Genomic DNA, 15,824 nt, shown 5'->3' with positions numbered 1-15,824 from the left:
GGCACTTAAGTCTTTTGTTTAACTTTTGAATTTACCCCCCCCCCCCGTCTTGCTAGTTTTCTAATGAAGACCGGAGTGCATTCTTTTTCTTAAAGCGGGTAACCCCTAAGTGAGAGAAGGGAGTAATCAAACCCACTAGGAAGGTGGAACCCACCTCCCACTTTTTTTTTTGTAATCTAACACTAATCAATACAAATATGAAAATAAAAAGATAACTTTTTTTTTTTTTTTTTTTACAACAAAATAATTTTAAGTCTCAAAAAAGTAAAAAAAAAAAAAAAAAAAAAAAAAAAAAAAAAAAAAAAGTGAAAAATACAAAATCCTCATTGTCTTTAAAAGACAATAAATATAACAAATCAACTTACCGCCAAAATGTACTTAAACAATTAAAAACAATAAAAAGTCGACTAACGTGAAAATTACGTTTAAGTAATGTTAATTAAGTCAAACTGTTGTGGAGTTATTTAGTTTAAAATAAATAAAACTGAGTGATTACTACAGAGTACAATATAGAATCCATTTCAGTAGCGAGTGGCAATGGATACCCTCCCCTCTGTAAGCATGCCTGTATATAATATGTCTATATTATATACGGCACAATCACGTTGACACACCAGTTCTCGTCAGATCACTGAAGTTAAGCAACATTGAGTCTGGTTAGTACCGAATGGGTGACGATTTGTGAATTCTAGGCGCTGTATGTGCTTTACACTTATCTCGGCATTTGTTTCCAGTCATCCTGAACCTCTACTTGCCACCGGTATTCAACAATGTCGACTCAGGAGAGGTGTGGTTGGAGATAGCGCAACTCTTGCCATAAAAATTTCCCGTGCAGGCATTCTTACAGTGGGTATCCATAGTCTTCCAAGACTGAAGGAAGCTTTTTTTTTTTTTTATATAATGACGCAAGGGTTCTGCAATACCTAATATCTCCAGTAACTATATTGCTTCAGACTGAAGACAATGCCGGAATACGCAGAGAAAGACTCGTTATTTCAAAATTCCCCCTTCTCCAAAACTAATTGCACAACGAAGACTCGAGTATCTAAGTTTATTCCATAGCTGGAGAGAGAATATATGGATACATAGTTTTCCTCGAGGGTGTTATTAATGAAAGTAGTCTCGACTTGGACTCAGTATGCCAAGCTCAAAGTTCTGTAACCACGACAAGATTCCATCTTCATGAAGACACTTTAGACGCTATGCTTGGATTGTTACTTTTGGTACTTCCACAAAATTTAAACCGAACCAAAACGCCTTTTGCCAAACTAAACATACCTGCAATTTGATTAGCTCCACCCTTTCTTCTTCTCTGCATCTTCTCTCTGACGTAATGCTAGTTTTTTTCTTTCAATACAATTATAACATGTGTTCTTCAGAATTGTCTGATCTATTCTCTGCTTCGTTTGTTCCAGCTCATTCAACTCGTTGGTCTAGTGGTCTATCAATTCGCCATTTTGATACCCCATTGTAATACAGTTTCCTATTCCAGTAGCCTATTTGCAAGAATTGCAATCTTGTGGAACTCTTCCTACTGACTGTTTTCCTTCTATCTATAACCGTGGTCTTTTCAAGACCAAAGTCAATAAACATCGCCTCTTTGTGATAATTATCTTTTGTTCTTGTTAGCTCCTTATATAAAGTGGCTTCACAGCTTGTCTGGGGCGATTTTCATTAAAAAGTGTTCGAATTCTGCAGAAGCATCTTGCTTTTTAAATATTCTTCAAATTTCCTGGTTTTGATTTAGAATTTTTTTTTTTTTTTTTTAAATCTCTGCATTAAAATTGTATGACCACTGTGTGTGTGTACATTTTTTTTTTATGTCAACATAACTTTGATAATTACACATTTTTTTTTATTTACTATTAATCGAATATTTATTGAAATGAAAAATGCTATTGCGTAAACATAAACAAACCATTTAAAAATGCTATTTTAAAAATAAATCATCAAATTAAATCCACCAGGAAGTATTTCAGTTTCTCTGCAAGCAAATGAACCATTTTAATCTGTTATTAATAATTGAAAAGAATTACTTGGTGACACTTCAAAATTTTAAAGGAATTTCGAAGCGTTTAAACTGTCAAATATAAATTCCTTATTAAATTAAAGATAAAAAATTTGGGGAGCTATTTACATGTAATAATTTTACAAATAAATAAATATAAATTCCTTATTAAATTAAAGATAAAAAATTTGGGGAGCTATTTACATGTAATAATTTTACAAATAAATAAATATAAATTCCTTATTAAATTAAAGATAAAAAATTTGGGGAGCTATTTACATGTAATAATTTTACAAATAAATAAATATAAATTCCTTATTAAATTAAAGATAAAAAATTTGGGGAACTATTTACATGTAATAATTTTACAAATAAAGATTGCTGAAATCTGCAACTGCCTAGGACAATTCCACTTTTGCATTTTGGGAGTTACATTAAAGTTTGCTTTTTTTCCTTTTTGTTCCCTTCCCAAACAGAGGTCGGACATGTAAATTACCTTGGATTTTTTTAAAATTTTGCACAAACATTAAACACGATATGAGGAAAAAAGTAACAGAACGGATTTTCCGGGAAAACTCCAGTTGCCCATCTAAAGGTACCTTTTGGGTTAAAATGGCTAAAATTGACACTGTTGTGCTTATTAAAAAAAAAAAAAAAAAAAAAAAAAATGGATGCCTTGGATTTTTATAAAATTTTCCGAAAAGTCGTAACTAACTGATTTCTATATAATTTTATTTGTCTATACTTCACGATAACTCTTGGGTGTGTCCCAGGGGCTCTTTTAGGGTTAATAAAAACACTCCAGTTTTGGGACTATTTTACCATATTTGTTTAAAATTTTCTGTGTATGTCTATTTAGCAGTTTTGCATGGTGCTGAAGTCAAATTTAAATATGTTAAGGCCTTGGGGACTTTTGGAGCTAAATGAGGGGGTGGGGCAAACGGACTTAGTCATTTTTTTATGCCTCGTTCACTGTGAACTCACGGGGGACCATGCATGCTTCACTTGTTTTTTGGGGAGGGGGGCATCACATTTAAAGGTGCAAGAAATTAGTTTCCAATTTGTTGCAGAATTGAAGGGATGTAATTTAATCGTCTCCATTTCAAGGCGTTCTCACCTTATTCTGACAGAAAGTATTTCGTAAACTCATGCTTTTTGTGTCTGAATCCTCATAGTGGGAAATCTGGATTAATTCTCAAGGTTTCAGTTTTGACATCGATGTGAAAGATGCGAAATATTCATCTTTATCAGGGGAACTTTCCTAAGTACAAACAAAATCGAGAAATCCATCCAAGTATTTTAGCGTTGTGAATTTAGTGTCCTTTAGAGTCTAGAATTTTCTTCACATAGAGATCTATTGCATAAGCGATGCATTTTTTAGTGCCGATGAACTGGTAGATACTTCTTCAAGTAATCAATCCTCCTTGACCGAGGCAAATCAAGTATTTGGAATGGCAAATTACACTTTGTCAGTTCATGTTAGAAATTGTGCCCAATCAGTAATTTCTTAATTCAAACTCCCTGCAATGGGGATTTAGTCATAAAGAGCATGAGTTTTCGATAATGCTCTCTGCCGGATAAAGTGGGATAGAGATGAATTTTTGTGTCTTTCACGTCGTCATCAAAACAGGAAACTTGAGAATTAATCCAAATTCCCGACTATGGAGATTTAGACACAGAAAGCAGGAGTTTCCGAAATGCTTTCTGCCGGAATAAGGCGAGAAAATATACCTTGTAATGGAGACGACCAAATTACTTACCCTGCGCCTTTAAATTTGGCGCCTCTCGTGATTAAAAAAAAAAAAATTTTTAAATAAAAAAAATAGAGGGGAGGGGGTGGAATACAACTCCTGAAATGCAATCGCGGAAGTGTCCTAGGCAATTGCGAATTTCAACAAGATGCTTCTACACAATTTGAACCAAACCAAATCTAAAACTTGGATTATTTAAAAAAAAAAAAATCGATTCAAATGGTATTATTAATAATTTAGTAAACAAACAATACATTAATAATAATTAAATTTAATTTTGAAAATCCTATTTAGAAAAATAATCTAAACAAAGAGGGGGGGTGAAACAATAACAAAACGCTGGGAGGGGGGATGTAGTATTTATTTATTTATTTTTTTTTTAAATAAATAGAGAAAAAAAAATTATATTGTCATTTTTTTTTTTTAGTAGAAACAAAAATACACACAAGTAGTTAGCGGAAATAAAAATTATTACATTTAGGCAATATTTTCCATGACAATATAAAAGTAAAAACAAAAAATGTTTTTGGAAAACGAGAAAAAAAAAATCAAACAGTCGAACTATTTGTTTCATCGTTTCAACAGAACACATTTTCGAAACTACTGCAGTATTTTGTAGTAGTAGTAGTAAAAAAAAAAAAATGCACTCATTCAGCTTTTTAACTTGATTTTCATTCATAAACCTGCTCTGCGAGACCTTTGCTCATATCGTAAATAATTTCATAGAAAAAACTATATATAAAAAAAATAATAAAACAGGTGGGCTTAATCGTGGCTAATAGTATTTACCCCCACTCCACCCAAGGACAAAGTTAGACACAAGGTCGATTTTTAAAATGGGGAATCCCCAGCCAGCTCTGTAAAAAGGAACGCTCTGAATATGGAAACAAAAATAAAAATTGTTTCTATCTAGAAAGACCTCTCCTCCATTGGCAGAACAAATACTACCGTTTGATCCTAGCCAGGTGGACTTGATAGTTTTATGATTTTTTTAAGCGCTTTAAGAATTCTGACTTAAATATTTACAAAAGTGATTTATGGCCCTTCTACCGAATTTGAACCGTGAAAAGTCAGATGTAGATTGGGTGTTTGTTAAGATAGTCAACAGATCGAATTTTTTTTTTTTAATATGTGGTTTTAAGCAAAAACAGTACTTGTCATGTCGAAAATAGTAATATATCCAAAAACTACGAAAATTCATCGAGTAGAATTGCTATTGTGTTTTTAGTAAAAAGTGTCTATCACTCTAAAACAAAACGTCAGCCATTAAAGTGGCAAAAAGAGAGATAAGTATTCGCAATCTTCAAGATGTTTACCTCTAGGGAAATGTAATTACCCCCCCCTCCATTTTCCGTAAAAATTACTTTTAACTATAAATAATTTTCTACTCAATGAATTTTGGTAACTTTAGGATATTTTCGAAGTACTGTTACTACTGTTGTGTTTGCTTAAAATAACATTTTAAAAAAATCGATCTGTCGACTCTATCTTTAACAAGCACCGTAGATTATTCTTGTTCAATCAGCTATAACCGGGTAGAAAGGTTAATTGTTTTTAAATTTTATTCTCCGTAAGTATCAACTGTAGCGAGAATTGAACCTTCAACCCAAAAAAAAACTGTTACTTACAAACGAGTATTAATCCGTTGACTTAAATTCCAGAGTTCGGAAAGATGCACCTGAAGATCGGTGATTACATCGGCCGAAACGTGAAAATAAAAAAAAATGAGTTCGAACAATCGAAATGATACGTTTAAACTTTAAACTAAATAATAAAAAGTTATGAATGGTTCACACAGTCAATAGGCTAATTTAATACATGTTTGAAGACTTATCGAACGATGCACATATACATACATCATTCATGCTTTTTTGCTTTAAGACCGATGTGACAATGTGTATTTATTTGCGTATAAATAAATATATATGCGTCCGTTATTTAAAAAACAACAACAACAACAAAACGTGCATTTTTTCTAGGTCTTAGACGAAACCATTCCATGTGGTCAGTGGAAGCAAGAAAACAAAATAAGTCAGACAACCCTCGACGCCTAAAGTCAATTCGGAAAGAAATTTTCCACTCTAAATAAAGTCAACAGCCAATGTATTTTCTTTATATCAGAAATGATAAAAGGACATTGCAAAAGTTGTTGTTGATTTGTAGAACATGTATTTTAAACCATTCTAGTTTATTTTATTCATATTATTATTGCTTAAACATATTACCATGATTAGCTTATAATTTTTTCTTACAGATTATTAAGACAGAATATCTTTCTGCAATATGACCCGAAAACAATAATCTTCACTCAACAGAAAGGGAGTCATTTTCCATCATGATAATGCTCATCCTCATACAGCAATCCTGACCAAAGATCTAAGAGAATTTGGCTGGAAAATTTGACTCCATCCTGCATATTCTCCAGGCCTAACTCCTTCAGATTATCACTTATTTTGAGGATTAGAAAACCATTTAGATGGCCTTAGGATAACATCACGAGAGAAGATTGAACACGAGTGAGATTCATATTTCACATGAAAACCTAAATTTTACATGCGAGAAGCTCATTGACAGATGGATAGATAGCAAAGGCCGTTATTTTATTTATTTTTTTTTCCACGGTGGTCAACACTTATCAAGGCCCGGAAGCCATTCAGGGATAAGGATTATTGTTATGAATAAAGATTATCGAAAACACAGATTTTCTAATTCAAGATGAAAATTTGGGGTTGTCTTACAATCCACAGCGATTTGAAAAAGTAGTCAAATTTTGCCTGAAAAACAACTAATGTCAACCCGTATACGAGCACAAGGAAAAACGGCTGCAATGTATTTGTTACACAGCCATTTTTTCTTGTGCTCACGTACAGGCTAATATTAGTTTTTTTTTTTTTGAGTCAAATAAACATTTTACACAAAGTACCGCCAAAACTGGGGGGGGGGGCAGGTCAGTACTTTTTGACGGACCGTCTTTTTAAAAATCTACCAAAAATCAGGTAATTATCCGATCAATACGAAGTTTTCAGCGATTATTAGGAGAAGAATGAACTTTATAACAGTGTACTTATTTTTCATAAACGATATTTATATATATATATATTTTTGCTTACAACCCCCCCCCTTGTTTTGAAGTGGGAACAAATATGCTTAAAATAATCATCTGAAACTGAACAAAACATTTTGTGTTGTTGTAAGGGATAGAATTATAGATTAAAAAAAAAAAAAAAAAATTGTTTGCATACCTTATTTTGACGTCTGAATATCAGAACTTCGATTGTGCTTTAATTATCACGCTTTTGCGTTTTGACGTGTGAAATTCGGTGAATATGTTAAGTAAAATAATTAATTTAAGTTAAGCAAAACAAAAAAAATTTTTTTTAATATTTATACGAAAAAAGCCATTTTAAAATTTTTGATAAATAAATTAACAATTTTTTTTTAGCGAGCCGAATAATGCATGACCATTATTAAACAGGGCATGCTTTGAATAATCGATACAAAAAAAAAAATTCGATAAATATTGTGCCCTTTGTGTTAAAAATAGCATCATTTTTTTCGATACCGTTTGAAAACGTTTGCTACCTTTCGACTACGGTGGACCAAACGCGCTGAAATAATTTTTTATTCTGCTTTAAATTGCCCTCCCCCCATTTTGGGGAGCCTGGCCCCCACACACATACACATTAAAAACCAAACTCATACAAATGGTCACCCATCTGGTACTGGCCAGCCTCAGCTTAATAATACATTGAAATTTTCATCACTGAAAAATAAGTTTTTTTGACCTGTTTGGTCTTCGATAGTTTTCTTCTTATAAAACGCAAACGTAAACAGAGTCGATCTAGACTCTACATTGACGTGAAATATCTAGTTACCTATATGAATAAGTGGAATTATTTGAAATTCAGGTACTTATAATATTTTTGCATATTCTCTTATAAAATCATCCTAAATCTTAGACAATAAATAAATAAATTAATTATTTCAAAAACCTTTTTTTTTTTTTAAATATTTAAGTACGTTTTTTGTGCAAGACAAAAAATGTCAATTGTTAACTTTTTGCGAAAATTTAACATTTAAAATTTAATTAAAAATAGAAAAAGTTTTACATTATTCTGTTTTCTATATGATAAAATTCAGGGTTTTATCTTTCTGGAAAAAAAAAAGTTACTCAGAAATAATGGATTTTAATAAATGTAATTTAGTTTTAAAAAACAACAACAACTTGATTTTGCGGCCATTTTTGGCGGTGCCTAAGCTAGGTAGAAGAGTAACTTATCTTGCCTTTGGTAACATTTATTTTTTATATTGATTTTTTTTTTTTTTGACTACTTTTTCGAATTTCTGGATTGTAAAACAAACCCAAAAATGTAAAAATCGGCAAAACTTCTTGCACCGACCTAATAATTTATCCATGAAAAATCCAATCAAACATAATTCTACGATTTTTATATGAATATTAGTGTGAACACTGGCGAAGCATTTTCTGGCATTTTTTTTTTTTTAGTGAAGGTTGTACACTAGTTAAGAAATATAATCAGATGTTAATAGCTATTCCTATTTACTTGCCAACTTTTCTCAAGAGTTGGCCACAAGATTGGTTTTTAATGTGGGAAATATTCAGACCCCCACCCCCACCCATCAAAAGGAGCCCTTTAATTTTTTTTTTTTTTAAATAAATATATTTACATACACGGATTTTATACATGGAAAGTGGATAAAAAAAATTGGTTGGTAAAATCTTCTCAACACTTTCTAAATGATAAACCACCCACTATTTTCTGGTTTATTCAGAATCAAAAATAAGCAGATCTGTCTCTAAATGGGAGTGTGCTCTAAGTGGAAGAAAAAGAAAAATGGGGAGGGCGAGTTTGAAGAATTAATGGTGTCCTTTCAAGATAAACAAATTTAGAGGAGGCGGAAAATTGAGTGGAGAGTAGGCATCCTGGAGGAATTTTATTACTCAACTAGCTAGGAGTTGAAAGTTAACTGAAGGGTTGGGGTCCAACAGGACCAGAAATCGCGTGTTCCATGCTCAGGCAGAGTGCATGTACTCATATACTTGACTCCTTTTTGTACACACAAACTCGCTACTTGTATCTACATTTTTTCAAAAACCGAGGAATATAATCTTTCTCTATGACATTTGATCTTGACCTTCAGTTGGTGCTTGAAGAGCACGATCAGATTCTGATCATCAGAAGGTTTAACTCCTTGGGCTTCTCTCCGAGGCGACGCCTACGCTACCATTCGCACTACGGCTACAAACATCATTCGTCTCTCCTTGTCCCACGGTGGCCAGACATTGTCGATACTACACTTTGCTCCTAGCCAAAAGGCCAACACCGTTACTGAAAATCGGGTCAGGCACGTGGTATCAAATCCACATTTAAGAAAATGTGGTTGGTTGTTTTTGTTTTATGGCATGTCAACCATTTGGGGGGGGGGGTTATTTAATGCTAAATTCAGTAATTTTGGAAAAGTTTTTATTTATGGTGTTTGGTTTGATTTATTTTGTAGAAAAAATGTTTTTGACTTTGCAGAACATGATTGAGTTCTGCAAAGGGAAGGGGGAAATATATTAACATCAATGTTTCGTGCAGTATTATTATTTATTTATTTATTTTTGTTCAGAAAGCTAACTTGATCTGATAGTACCAGATGTAACAGTAAACACATTACCATTCCGGGCGAAAGTAGACTTCCGAGTAACGGTAGCTAAGGAGCACCATCACATTCCTCACAGCCCTGAAACGAGGTCTCACCACTGTATGTTTTTTTTAAGGTCATACCAAAGAAATTTTTCCGTTTTGAAAACTGTTTTCAATTTTATTTGATTAAAAGATTTCCTGGGAATATCCGAAAAATATAACTATTAAAATCAGTTATTTCTTTTTCTTTCTTTTTTTTTTTTTTTTTTTTTTTTTAATTATTTTTATTTGTTGGTAATGTATAAAAGGTTGCGGCCATGGCAGAACGCAAGAAAAAAAATTGCATATGTATTAAAAAATATTTGTTTGTTGCTATTATTAAATGAGTAATCATTTCCATTTAGTTAGTATTATGCATCTAAAATTGAGAAATCCACTACATCATTTGAATAAGCCGAAGCGAAAACAAAATGTCTAGCGAATTTTACCCGATATCGTTAATCTGAGACTGAGTGAAGAAAGCCTGCTTGACTCAATTTTAGATGCATAATACTAACTAAGGTTTAATGAAAATTATTCCTCGTTATATAAACGAAAACGACACTATTTTTGGTATTTATGTTTCGGTGCTGAAATAATAGTTATTTAGAAATCCATTCTTAACACGGTGGAGTCGGCTGGTGCTTTGTAACTATCCTGTACTTTCACCTAACAACTGATAGCAATCATTGTACCTTCTCTGTATAAAAACCCTATTTTTAATACCCAAAGAGATTTTTTTTCTCGCATTTTTCCATGGCCGCGAAACCCACCCTCTTTTTTTTTTAATATAAATAAGGGCACTGACCGGGCTATAATAACGTTTTTATCTAAAATTCCAATCTTGACATGAGGGGGGGCATTGATAACTCTCCTGTATTTTCATCTAACAAATTAAATATAACTTAAATATCCTATCTTAAAAAAATAGCACAGTCCGTAAACTGCAGAAATACCAAAAAAAAAATCGTTCGAACATAAGGATCAATAGTAGAATAGTGACGCGATAAAAATAAAAAAAAAATGCAGCATTTTTTTCTTTTGGAGCAAAGAAACAACCGCGATACTTGCATTTGGAATTTATTTAACTGCCTTTATATATATATATATATATATATTATATATATATATATATATATATATATAACACCTTAAACCAAATTTTCGGTTTAGTTTAACAACAATCAGTTTGGTTAGGTTCAAATTCCGTAAAAGTACCTAAATTTTAATTCTAGTAGATGAGCGAACGATGCAATGATCAAAGTATACTTTCGGTATTTATGCACTTATTAAACCATGCTGAAATAATAACTTATTTACAAAGCCATTCTTAACATAGAGAGAGGGGGGTGTTTTGTAACTATTCTTTCACCCAACAATAATAATAATAATAAAAAAAAAGATATTGTAAAACTTGAAAATACTATTTAAAAATAACCTGGTTCAAAAAGTGCCCTGCAGAAGTACCATACTTTCTATTCTCAGTCAGAAGGAGAAATCTTTCTAGACTAAGGCAATTAAAAAACTAACCTTGTGTATAACTTTGCCGTCGTGGAGAAGCAAATAAACAATAACTTTAATTCTAGCCATAAATTACTTTGAATTGAGTTTTTTTCTTTTTACTTATGCGGGATATGAACTGAACTGTGCTGAAATAACATTTAGAAATCCATTCTTAACATGGGGAGGAGGCCTTTTAAAAAGTATTCTTTACTTTCACCTAACAATTTAATAAACAAAAGCTACCGTAAAAATTTGACTTTCACTTGAAAATCCTCTATAAAAAATGCAGCATGATACATATTGTGCAAAAAACCTTGGTTTTTTTTTTTGGTTTTTTTACTTATTGGTAATCATTTAACAAGGCCAAAGGCCACTCGGGGGTAGCTAAGTACCGTAGGAAGTATTTGTAAACGAGGGAATATGAATCTTAACGATAACCATAGCTAATTGAAAGCTGGAGAATAATCTCATGAGAGGAATGAACTAAGTTTGGTTATTTTGGAGAATGGTATACAACAAGAGTTTGTTACCATTTGAGAAGAGGCGGAAACGGCGTATTTACGTCATCCTTCTATATCCAAACGTGATTTGGATGCCTTTAAATTGGCGAACAGAAGTTTTTAGACCATTACCAAATTCAAGTATTGTGAATCATTTGTGTATTCAAACGAAAGGAAAATAGTATTATTTTTCGACCGCGCCACCATTCTATCAAAGAATAGAAATGGTTTATATTTACCCCCCCCCCTCCCTCATTTTCTTTTGTAATGTTTGTTACACAGGTGAAGCTAACACTCATCGAACGCGCTTATTTCCTTGGCAAAATGAATAATGTTTCGATTACACACGGGTGTTTTTTTGCGGGAGGGGGAGGGTCTTTCTTAACCACAGAAATGAAACAAATGTTTATTGTTGCTATGTTTATCCATTAATAATTTTAGCTACTCGGCGTTGTCCGGGAGTTTATTTGTTTTGTTTTTATGTTCATTTTGGTTTCAGATTTCACTTTATTCTTAAAAAGGATTATTTAAAAAATAAGTTTATTATAAGGGTATCCTTGGATAAATTATTAATTGAACCAAATTGTAATAAAACTGTACTGTTTTGATGTGGTAATGTTTTAATCTCTATAAAATAATTTGATGCAAATAGCTTCCAAAACTTTCAATCTGTTAATACATGAGGATTCGTTAAAAAATTTTCGGGGTAAAAAAATACTTATGCAGAATACGGGCCGTGCTGAAATAATAGCATTTAGAAACCCATTCTTAACACGGGGAAATTTGGGGGTTTTGTAACTATTTTGTGCTTTCACCTAAAAATTGTAAAAATTTAATTTTATCTTGAAAATTCTTTCTAAAAAAAAAAAAAAAAAAAAAAGAAAGTAGTACGGTTCATAAAAAATTTATTCATAATTTTAATTCTTCCAAATTCCTTTTCAAATTTCGAATAGTCACAACATAATAATTCAGTTTTTGTTTTTACTATAAACAGAAGACTAGAATGACTGACTTTGTTTATCAATAAAACGAAATGCGGTATTACCCGAAATGCATTATGGGGGATTTAATTTTAAAATGAAAATTAGGTTTTTCAATTGAATTTTTTAATTTTCGTTTTTCATTTTTTTTCGCTATTCATTTTTTTTTTATTTAAAATTTTTTAAAAATGTGTAAATCACGCACAACGATAAACATATATACACACACGAGAAATAGTCACAAAATTGTTATTTATAGATAGGGATTATATATATTTAAGCAAAAATACTGAATTTGGAAGATTGGAGACTAAATCCATGGGGGAGTGGTTTAATGACTTACCTGTGGATCGCTTCCATAAAATAGATCGGCGTTCTTCAAAAGGAACCACTTTTTTTTCCACTTGTGGGACAATCGGCTCCTTTTCATGAGCCAGCCTTTCCTTTCGTTGGACATGTTATTTGGCTCCTCTGATTCGCCGTCCTCTTCCGTATTCCCTTCACAATCTCCTTCGTCCCTTCTGGACATTGTTGTGGTCGTGTTGTTCGTGGTGCTACAAGACACGATGCTGTTAGTCAGACTATGCCGACCGCTGCCAGGGGCCACCACCGATTCCTCGTCGTTGTTTGGGCTTCCAACGACCGACGGGTCCGGTTTTATCGACATGACGAGCACGTCGGTGTTGACGACTTTCTCTACGTCGGAGGCCATCTTGCCACCAATGGAACAAGAAGGAGAAACAACAAACTCCGCTCACACGCACGCACGCATACACATAACTGAACAGCAAAGTGTATACACGCGCATTACTACAAAAACTACTTTACGACACTTTCTATTATTTGCTGCAAAAGTATTAAATCGAACAAGAGACGCCGATTTTTCAGTGAAATAACATTTAAAATAGATTTTTAAAATATTGAAATCTCACTTCGGATATATTAATCACTCGCAATTTAAATTCTGTATTTTCACGACATCTTTAACTGACAACAGATGACATCACATTTAGCTATATCAACAGCAGCAGCGGCAGCAGCCTCGACCACGCTGAAATGCTTTTCTAATTTCCTAGCATTTTAATTGACTTGCGTATTTTACCTGCTCTCCAATCCCACTGCAGAGATGTTGGCAATAACGTCATTTTATAGTAGGGAATTCAGTTCTTCCCAAAAGTATTTACTGGGCATAAAATTTGTCGTCATCGGACTCCACGGCATTCCCCAATGGTAGCAAGTGACGTCAGGCGACCAGCAATAAATCTATTCTCCTTGAGAAGGAGGTAATGCCTTGGAGAATAAAGCTGAGCACCTGTGCCAGTTGTGCATTTATCTCTGTCGCACAGCGAGATGTGACACAAGGGTCGGAAAGTGGGATTGAAAAGCCAGCGCCCCCGAGGAGGAGCATTCTAACTTGCAAAAACTGCCTTGACAACTCCGTCGGCATTTCCCGGTAGAGGCGCCTCAGGCGATTAGCAATCAACTAAACTCTTATCAAAGAGAGAAGGCAAAGCCTGAGAGAGTGAACCTCCCACAACTGCACGCAGCCAGCAACACCGCAGTCAACGGATAAAGGGCCATTTCACTGTTGATATTGGTGCTGAGGGAAAAACATCCCACGGCTGGAGCATCTGCGCCAATTAACTTGTTGGTAAATTTGCAGAAGTATGAGCACGCTCAACCAAATCCCCCCCCTCCTCTCACACACACAAAATGAGATTCTGCTTTTTAGAACACTCCGAAAAACTTAGGAGCAAAAAAAAAAAATTTTTTTTAGATTAAGAATAGGGGATCCACATATAAAATGTGTTTTATTTTCTATCCAAAAACTTAGTGGAAAACCCTCTTCCTTAATATTACCACTAACCCTAAGTTCAAGTAGAAATGCCCCCAACTCTCCTTTAACCCTACCATTAACCCTAAGTTCGTGTAGCAACAGACCTCCTCCCCCAAAAAAGAAAGAGCATAGTTACATCTAAGATTTAACTAAAACAGTTACTTGTCGTTCCAAATTATTTGGTTGGAAATTGAATCATCATTCTATGTTAAATTTATATGTGAAACGATCCCCAACTATAAATTCTAAAATAATTTTTTTTTTTTTTTATGATCACCCCTTCCCATCACCAAACATGTGGACTATATCTTATCGCTACTTTAGAAATAAAAAAATGCTCTGCTGAGCTGACTCCTGTCTTCTCCAAATTGAATAACAAATACTTTGCCGAATTTTGCTTCTCAGATATTTTTTTACAAGAGAGTCACAACTTATCAAGGTCCGAAGGCCACTCAAATAAGAGTTACATGTATGTACAGTGGTCACTGAGACAACAGCATAGGTATCATTAGTGGTGGAAATTGGGTAGAATTTGATTATTTAAAAACTTGTTTACATTAAACTTGAAGACGAACATCTTGTAGTTAGCAGTCTTATGGTATACAGTTCTACAGACAGTTATTTTTAGGGAAAAAACTTTGTTGATGGAATTTGCGTTTAGTTTTAGGCACAGATAGAGAGTAGGAGAAATTGTTTACGGCTAGACAAGTGTATTTTTTGTGAATTTGGAGGAGGATCATAGATTGAAGCTGAGATGAACACCTGCCATAAAAATAATGATAGCACAGAGACAGGCTTGCAACGTCTCTTTTGTGTGAAAGAAGTTATAGGAAGAAGAAAAGGACATTATCTACTAGATTTCAAAGGTGGTTTTGAACTCTATCAAGACAAGATAGGATGCTCCAAGCAGCTCCTGCTCAGATGTTGCCACAATACTCGATGTAGAGGACTGTGTTGGAAACAAGATATTTCCTGGAGCAGTAGCATGATGCAACAATTTGTCTGGTGACCTTTGCAACAGATTTGGTGTAAGTCTTCTATTTCAGGTCAGGAATGAAGATCAAACCTAGAAGCTTGTCAAAAAAGGAAGCTTCTTTGAGACAAAGAGCCATTCATATCAATTAGGGTCAAGTGGAGATCAGAGCATCGGTGGTGAAAAGGTAGAAGCTTGGTTTTGGATGTGTTAAAATTAACCAGCCTTTTTGCTTCATTATGCACCACATGCTCAAGGTCAAAGGAGAGAGACAGAAAAATTTTGGCCGTTGTTGGGCTTTGAAGTATTGTCATAGATAGTTGTGTTGTCTGCATATATGAATGAACTCAGAATGTGATTTGGGAAATCATTGATGAAGATAAAGAAAAGAGTTGGATCCAAGATGGATCCTTGAGGCACGCTAGCATTGGTACTTTGAGCTTCAGAATTCTGCTCATCGGCGACTACTTATCATCAGAGAGGAAAGATTTGATGGTTGAGAAGACATTTCCAGAATGCCAAACCCCATCAAATACCTTTGATATTTCAAGAGCTATTGCTCTTGAGAGAAAACTTCCATTG

The 15,824-nt window shown here is 33.6% G+C and overlaps 1 protein-coding gene across 2 annotated transcripts in view; it reads right to left on the bottom strand.

Annotated features, from left to right (window-relative positions):
• The window catches only part of LOC145260516 (uncharacterized), a 134,349-nt gene extending 120,859 nt beyond the window's left edge, over window positions 1-13,490 (bottom strand). The window contains exon 1 of one of the 2 annotated variants that reach the window (XM_080118649.1): window positions 12,776-13,490. In XM_080118649.1, coding sequence (XP_079974775.1) covers window positions 12,776-13,144 — 369 coding nt within the window. In that variant the 5' untranslated portion in view covers window positions 13,145-13,490. The remainder of the gene's footprint in view (window positions 1-12,775) is intronic. The other variant, XM_080118650.1, reaches the window with a different exon arrangement.
• Window positions 13,491-15,824: the final 2,334 nt, after the last annotated feature.

The sequence above is a fragment of the Euprymna scolopes genome, chromosome 36 (assembly GCF_053919585.1).
Source record: "Euprymna scolopes isolate OS-2025 chromosome 36, ASM5391958v1, whole genome shotgun sequence".
In the NCBI taxonomy this organism is placed as follows: Eukaryota; Metazoa; Mollusca; class Cephalopoda; order Sepiida; family Sepiolidae; genus Euprymna; species Euprymna scolopes.
Note: the sequence above shows the minus strand (reverse complement) of the source record. Positions and strands in the feature narration are given on the sequence as shown.